Below are 8,993 nucleotides of genomic sequence, written 5' to 3' on the forward strand. Positions count from 1 at the left end.
CTTTTGCAATTAAGATCCCTGTTTAGATCTTAATTTGACTGACCTACCAGTAATAAAACTGACTGATATGACTAAATATATAAATTCACAACTCGTATATTCATTGCTATTTCTGAACAAATTTTAACATTTTCTCTTATTCTTCAATTATTTTAATGGACATGATGATAATTAGGTGGATCTGAATTTATTCAACCAAAATTAAGAAGATAACAAATATTTTATTCTTTCATTTATATGGTATTAACCATTAATTTGATTTTCTTAAAATACATAAAATAATGTAGTTAATTTATTTGAAGTAGTTTTTAGCAACGTTCTTATAACTTTATTATTTTTTTATTTATATTAGTTCATTATAGTTTTATCTTGTGAGACATTAAGGTTTGTTCCAAATCAACCGACTGCAGTAGCCGATTTTCTGTGAAGATTTATTTTTTTACTGTATCAATAAAGTTCCTTTGTAACAGGCCAATCAAAAAATTAACCTTTCCTAAAAACTATAAAAAAAAAAAAAAATAGTAAAAAGCTTTTCTCTGAGACTAGAAGGCCTAAAACTCGACAATTAGGAAATTCATATGCCCATATCTCGACTATTCATAAGGATATAGGACAAATATTGGAACAACCACGAAGGTTGGAACTGACGGGTTTCAAGCCGCTTTTCAATTTTACCCACTTTTCAATGTTGCCTACTATTATTTTAGGTGTTATTTCATCTTTAACACATGGGAAGCAGACGTCATCATACAGGGTTTCGCTTATAACATAATATGGTGTAAGGAAAGACTGAAAGGAGTGGATACGTTTGGAATTCAAGAATTAGGGCCGTCCGTAGCTCCGGCCTGGGGGGTGGACTGTTTTCATTTCGTGGCGGTCCCTCTACCATGGTTAAAATAGGTAGGTCACCTCTAGATAACCTCTCCCGCCCATGTCAGAAATAACCAGAAAAAAAAACTTTTTAAGAATCAAAAAATATTCAGGCTGGTCTTGTAAACTAAGATTCTGTTGTCTGTTGTAACTAAAAACAATAACAAAATATATAATATTATAACCATCAACAGTTCAATTAATGTTCTACTAATTGAGAAAACTACGTGAAATCCACTTATACCGAGTATGTTGTTCGAGTTACGACATTTCAAAATCTTATAAGAGGAAACCATAACAGAAAAAAATACAATAAGGTAATCCATACCACACATCCCAGGTAATCCGGACACACTCCCTCCCCCCACCCAAAAAAAATTAAATGCATGTCAAATTTTATAAATTAGCTGTTTCTTTTTTTTTTTTAAAAGCAAACCATTGTGTAATAATTCGAAGAAAATACATAGCTACACATACGAAAAGAAAAATACTTTTCAAATAAGAAATAAAATACTAAAATAAAGTAGACGAAGCATGTACTCCGACCTACAGAAGGTAATAACAATAACGGTGTCCAGCTAGTTCTACTCAAAAGGTCTTTTTATGGCAATCTCGTCATAAAAGTCTTACCTGAGGAGAGCTACTCTAACAAAGGGGCCCATTATGGTTAAGAGTTAAAAAGAAAGACAATTGACTTCTTTATTTCAAATCCAAAGAGGTTTACTTTTATAAAATAACAAAACAAAATCTTATCCTGAGTACTCTACTAACTCAACGTAACAAAATCAGTAAGGTAAATATAGCCGGAAAATAAAATAAAGTAAATGTCCATTTAAATACTATTTTGGAGTATGATAAAAATAATATGTTATTTTGTTAACACTGAATTTTATCTATGATCAAATTAAATATTTCACCTGTCTAGAAAACAGACTAAGCTGAAAATTGAGTTCGTAGTCAAACTAAATATCATAGACGGCTTAATACTAATGTAATTAGCAAACCTTTCTTTTGTTAACATAGAATTTTATCAAGGACTTGCAGACCCGGCAATACTTGGCGATTACTAGATTTAGGGGTATAGATAGATAAATTGAATACAATCGAAAGTTTAATTTATATCAATACGTTTAGTTATTTACACATTGGATCAATAATTTAATTTATTCTGATTATATCTATTTAGTTTATGACGATAAATAACAATATATGATAAAACAAAATATGGTAAAAAAAGAGAAATAACTTTAACACGACTAAACCAATCTATGGGAAATTTGGGAGAGGTTTATTTAGGGCGCTATAATTGCAACAAAAGGCACAAATTAAACAAATTACATTCGGAGATATAAAATGAATCATTTGAAAAGTTTTTCTTTATTTTAATCCAATATTCCGCCTTTATGACGGCATATATATAATAAATCGAAATAGTGGAAATAAAATTATAAAAAAAAGAGCCAACATTAAGTTTTCTAGCAGTTTCACTAATGTAGGAATTGAATAAAAAGGAGTTATTAATCGATAAATCCAAATAAATTAAATTCAAAAATTTCTAAAGTTTAATTTATTTTAAAAACGGTTTTAAGGATTTTAAACGACGCTACGAGCGAATATGATTTGATAATTTCTAAAAAAAAAAAAAAAGGTTCAACTACTTAATATTTCAAGCCTTATTTATTATGTTTTTATAATTTTTAGTGAATAAAAAATCACTTAGTAAAATCAGTAATATTTTTTCTCTTATTTTTTTAAAATCAAAAATGCTTAGTTAAATAGCCCTATCAAAATATGTACGGTACGGCAGCGCATAAAATACGAACAAACTATTATTGGTTATTATATATTAGATCAAATTGAATATTTCGGAAGTCGCTATAGTTTCAGTTCAATACCACAAGCCTAATATAAATATAATTAGAAATAGTATTATAAAAATAATTAATGAGCTTATAATTATAATAATGATCCCATTAACAAATATTAGTTGTCCTAGTAACAAATGTTAAGAGAGGAGTTTCCCTGGTACAATATTATTGCAATTAGTACGTTGGATGGAGGGGATCGGCTTACGGCGAATGCACAAACAACATTATGTTAATTGCAACGCTGTAATGAGGTCTCTTCATTCATTACTGCTTCATTGGGATATCCACGGAAATAATTAGAGACGACCGAGATATGGATATCGCCATTGATTAGTTATAAACAAGAGCGACTGGAGATTGCTTATAACTGATAGGATGAGATACCAAAATTATAGCTTCATACTTTGCAATTCATAAAGAAAAGACCTGTAGAAACGGATGGCATGGCATCAGCAGCAGTAGCAAAAGTAATTAAAATTATATTTGACAATAAATAGTAATTGTAATTATTTCGGTTTAACTAGTAATTATGATTTCGAACCATTTACGAGTATACAATTGTAGTAGTTCATAAAGAAGTTGGAATTAGTAATTGAAATTATAATTTCATGAATTAAGTTTCAAATTACAGTAATTAGCAAGTAATAGTAATTGAAATTACTTTATATAAGAAGCCAATAGGAAACTCAAACGGCTTATGGCATTGTGTTAAACAAAATCCACCACTAACTTAGTAAAAACTATCAGAACCTTAGTATTATTTTTAATTTCAAATTCATTGTCTATTTCAAAAATATTCAAATGTATGCATATAGTTATATCCATGAAGTTAATTGCTGAGTTTTTTTTTTTTAGGATTTTAATCGAATAGTACTTATGTGCGAAATGATTATAGATTTTTATGTGAACATATTATTATTTTATTAAACAATTTTATTATTTATATTTTAATTTTATTCTTTGTTTGTAAAAGAAGGAGAGAGAGAGGGATAAAAAGGAAAGATGTACTGGGTTAAGGGAGAAAATATAATTAAACGAATAAATAAATAATGGGAAAAACAATAGAAGAATAATAAGGGAAAAAAGGATAAAAAAAAGCTTAAGAAAAATGTATTACTATTATATATTACAATACATTATAAGCCTACACATTATAAGAATTAAAAAAAATTGAACAGGTATAAGTATGCTGTGTGTTAAGCAACCCAATACAGTTGGTCAGCTCAACTTTCTTAAATGAAGTTTTACTCTCACTTCCCTATTAAAGTAACTATTTAATAACCAAACCAGACTGTGTAAGAAATCTCCCTTCACCGTTTGAAAATAATAATAAATAATAAAGACCAGAAAGACTACGATTAATTTCCCCAAAAAGGCAGCTAAGAGAAAAAACAAACTCATCCGTCTGTGAATCGAACCCCAACCACTCCCAATCACACGAGTCTCTGACTCCCGTCAAAACATTCATGACTGTAATCTCATCTTTTATATTGTAGTTTGTTTATTATATGTGGTAAATTAATAAGGAACCCCAAATTAATATACAGAATACATCTTTTCATGAAAATAATAATATTAAAATCATTTAAGTATTAACTCTTTTTTCTTTTCAATGATGCAAATAAAAAAAAAAAATAAAAAAAAAAATACAATACATCTTTTGAGTATTTATAAATTTACGGAAACGATTTATAGTATATTTAAGTATGAGACACCATTTCCAAATGGTAAAAGAAATAAAATATGGATATTTATATACAATAAAAATTATCATGATAAAAAAGGGATATAAACTTATTATCATAGAATATTTGATATGAAAGTGTATTTTATTTAAAATATAAATAAATAATGCATATATATTTATTTATTATATTTGTTATATTATTTTAATATTTTTTATATAGGGGAATTTGTTGATCAAATACTATAGGGGTTGTGAAATAAAAGGGAAAGAAAAAAAAAAAGGAATAAATTGAAAAACTTGTAGTTAGTTTGTAGAATGGTATTCATTGTAAAAGGAAAGTAAAAGAAAACTGTGAAAAAAAATGTTATCTTTCTATTATATTATATCAAATAAAAATATTTAATTTATATATGTCCAGTCACGGAATGATCAGTATGCTGTGTGATGTAGCAACCCGATGTATTTGGGCAGCATGAATGAATAAAGTATTTCTTTCTCTCTCCTTCTCTCTAATATATATCAAAATATGAAATAAATTAAAAATACATTTCTAATATTACACATTGGTATTATTACATAGAAAAATAATTCAATATATGAGTAAATAACAATAAATAAAAAAGTGTATCAGTATCATTATACCAAGCCGGAAAATAAATAAAGCATTCTGGAATAGTCGAGATGTGGGTGAATGAATCCTCCAATAAACCTCCATGTCGAAAGAAGATTGTATTGAGTACTACCGGGGATCATCCTGGAGGTAATCTGTGCTAAATCTAAAAAAAGACATTGTTAATGTTATCGAGGAGTTAAGTCCCGAACGACGGGCGGCTGTTAATTATTAATGATTAGAATTTTTTAATAATATTTTAACGTGGAATTTCAAACTATAAAGAAATTATTATTTTTTTTTTCTCGTTTCCTCAGGTAATATTTTTGAAAAATAAAATAAAACAACTGTAGTATCGGGGAAATATCGCGAACGGCATATGAAGTCTTTTTTCTCGCGAATTTTGAAGAAAAATGTTTCTTCGTCGATTATTTTCTAATAATAAACAAAAAAACTAAACAGAAATATTCCGTAGATATAATCTGTCACGATTATATATAATAAAAATACTGGTATTATGTTTCATGCATGTTTCATTTTATGTGCACCTCAAGAAACATTTCAATTACAAGTATGATGCACTAAGTTACAATCTTTCTATTCTATAATACATAAATTCTTGAATTTTAGTATTATTATAAATTATGTACAAATAAACTCTTTTTTAAAAAATTTATTAATTGAAATTAGCAACTGTATAAATATTATACAAAAGAATATGAAGCAAGGAAATAAAACACAATACACGAGGGAGCTACCAATTGATAACAGCTCATTTAAAAAAAACTCATAATAATATAAAATAAACAAGAATTACTACGTTATAAAAAATAATATAATAATGCCAAAGTTCGTAATAAATTGAAGATCAATAAAGGGACCTCCGCTGAAAAAGGTTTTCAGATTATTACCTTCTTAAAGGGAAACCCGGGCCCGCTTGGCAAGTATTTCTCTGTTTACATCGATTTTTGTTTTTTTGTAACTTAGATGGTGAAAAGCGTAAGACTACCATTATGAAGCGTAGAATATACCTCATCCATTATGTATTTGACTGCAGTGCCGACGGTGCGAAAACAAAATCCCAGTTTAACCTTGTTTGCAATGCGCTTTGTAACTCGGTTGAATCACAATACTAATTGCTGAATAAGTTACAAACTTGGAGGAGATTAGTTACCAGCCTATCTATTCGGCTAACACAACTTTGAAATACGTAATCGTTTATGGTCAAATATATTGTTTATATATTCATACACACACACACATATACATACCACCGCCGCTATGAATAAACAAATAAATAATCTTGAATATTCAGCGATCTGCGGTAGACTTACACGAGCAAATACTGGGAGAAAACAATCTGCATGCATATGTAATTTTAATATCACTCCAGGACCTGAAATAACTAGCGGCAAATATTTGAACAGTTACTGTATCTCCAATATGCGATGGCTCAATTCAAATAGTATGAAATTGGATGTGGTGCCCTTCCCATTATTTACTTATACTGTTGTATAAGTTACATGGAAAAGTGAGTAACCAATCAACTTGACAAAACAGTAACAAGCTCTGAAGTGCACAAAAAAAAAAAATAAATAAATAAATAAAACGCTGGATTCCTGAAACAGTTTTTCCTCCGGCTCCTAGTTTGTTTATACAGGGATAAATTATAAAAATCCATAAACAAACATTTCACTCAACAATTTTAATTGGTGTTTATATTTTGTGTAGTACTGAACTCGACAATGAACTAATTACATTTTCTTCCATGAAGTAAAGATTTTTCGCAAATCATCCAATTTTAGCACCAAAATCATAAAAATCTTACATAGATCCAAGGTTAATCAACTTGTCAACTTTATAGTTGTATAGTACAAAAAAGAAAAGAAAATATACCAAAAGACACAAATTATACTCTACTATATACATATATATTTTAGATATCTGACAAGGAATTTATGATTATGATTATTTAAATATATAGAAATGACATATAATTGCCTTTAAATCAAACATTTACCTGTTATTATCAATTATGTCTTTCCAACGGTGCCAGAAAATTTCTAAATTTGCTCAAAGTATGAATGAAAATCTTATTTATTAATCTCTATAGAATTGACTATCGCTAGCCAAGAATGTTATAGAATAGGGTCGAAAAAACTTATCATAATTTTTGTACATTCACAGCACAGTAAGTCAAGTTGGATGCATACTATGCATATAACTTGAGTACAATATATGAAATTATAAACCATCAAAACTTGTTTTTCATAAAAAATAAAAAACATGATTTACTGTATTGTCATTTCAACCCTTCGTATATAAATCATTGATCCTTTTTCATCATATATCAAGAAATAAAAAAATAAAAAATATTTTTTTTTAAACTTAGATTGATAAAAAAATCAGTATGCGCCAAACAACAGTGTTGCGGTAATTTCTCCCTTTAATGCGCTCAAGAACAACTTACCCCTTATTCATTGATGTAGTAAGTACAGTATAGAGTTTTAATAAAAATAAATGAATTATTTTATTTTGAAGTAAATGAATTAGTAATTAAGTAATAATAACATAAAAATTAGTTAGCTTATGGAAATCGATTATTTCCGTAGCGGGTAAAGACTACTGAACAATAATATAAAGTAGACGCCGAATTGACGTAATAGCAAGATATTGTTGCATATCAAATGTCATTTCGGTTTCCAGTACATTATAAAGGAAATAAATTGAATGTTAATAGTGAATGCTAAGATATCAAAATGGTAATAATTACATGCATTTTCTAGATCAGTAATGGAACGAGGTACTTTTGTCCAATTCCATTGAAAAATCCTGAGTTCAGTGTGCTGGAAGAACTGGAGAAGATTAGAAAACTAGCTCAAAAGATCACATGCCATTGTTATGACCAAGCGAAAATAGTATCAAAATATTATAGAGGTTAAGGGAAATTAACAGGTATACTGAGACACACTATATATAAAATTGAAAATATTAGACTATCTGAAAATAAACACTGGGTTAAGAGGATAAATTCGGACATAGCCATGTTTACAGTTATAAGTTTACACAAAGTGAGCTCTGACTACGTAAACAAAGCATATATTAATTTATTTGTAATAACTTTGATATCCATTTAGTAGAGACTGGCATAGGTAAACAAGACTAAGTTTTAATGGTCATAAGGTAGTTTCTCTACACGCACTTTTCCAAGAAAGAATCTATACTTCTTTCCCAAGACACAGACTATACTTACCACAGTCTTCGTCTGAGGAATCTCCTTCTTCCTCCTCAAGTTGGAGCTGATCCCTGAGGGATATGATATAGCCGAGGTAGCCGTGTGCCACCGCCCGCCGCAACGTCTCCCGGCAGAGCTCAGAGAACATGGGCCCATGGCCGGTCCCGCACGTACTGGCCTCTCCCCCCGCCCCGCCCCCTTAGGTGGGGGTGAATGGCTCGCCCCCTCCCTCCAACCCTCAGGCAAAATTCACAGTTTTATATCTCATTTGCCTGTAAACACTCCCTCCTTTTCTATATAACACCATGTTGTAACATTTAACGCGTAAAATTTAAGTCATTACTTGTAAAATATTCAAATGTACAAAAACTTTCTGTTGTGAAAGGTTATTTTTAATATGCTAATAGACAAACTTGAAAAACACATCGCTGCTATTTGTAAAAATAGCTTTAAAATGAAAAAAAAAATACTTCTGAGATGTATATATGAAAATATATTTTAATAATATGAGTGAAAGTGAAAAGGAAAAATTTAGAAAATGGTCAATGAATTAGGGCCAGATTTGTGGAATAATTTTATGAATATAAATATATTTATATACTCTAAATGAAACTGTTAAAACATTTATCAGCATATTAAAAATATGCTAATCATATTGATTAATATTCATTTTTATTATTGTGATTTATAATTGAGCTTATATTATTTATCAATATTATTATA

The 8,993-nt window shown here is 28.9% G+C and overlaps 1 protein-coding gene across 9 annotated transcripts in view; it reads right to left on the bottom strand.

Moving 5' to 3' along the window:
• The window catches only part of LOC106680281 (ensconsin), a 124,028-nt gene extending 115,595 nt beyond the window's left edge, over positions 1-8,433 (bottom strand). For all 9 annotated transcript variants that reach the window (XM_014419851.3, XM_014419848.3, XM_014419847.3 and 6 more), the window contains exon 1: positions 8,289-8,433. In XM_014419851.3, the coding sequence (XP_014275337.1) occupies positions 8,289-8,418 (130 nt within the window). In that variant the 5' untranslated portion in view covers positions 8,419-8,433. The remainder of the gene's footprint in view (positions 1-8,288) is intronic.
• Positions 8,434-8,993: the final 560 nt, after the last annotated feature.

Source organism: Halyomorpha halys, unplaced genomic scaffold (assembly GCF_000696795.3).
Source record: "Halyomorpha halys isolate HHAL.00 unplaced genomic scaffold, Hhal_1.1 Scaffold252.1, whole genome shotgun sequence".
Classification (NCBI taxonomy): domain Eukaryota; kingdom Metazoa; phylum Arthropoda; class Insecta; order Hemiptera; family Pentatomidae; genus Halyomorpha; species Halyomorpha halys.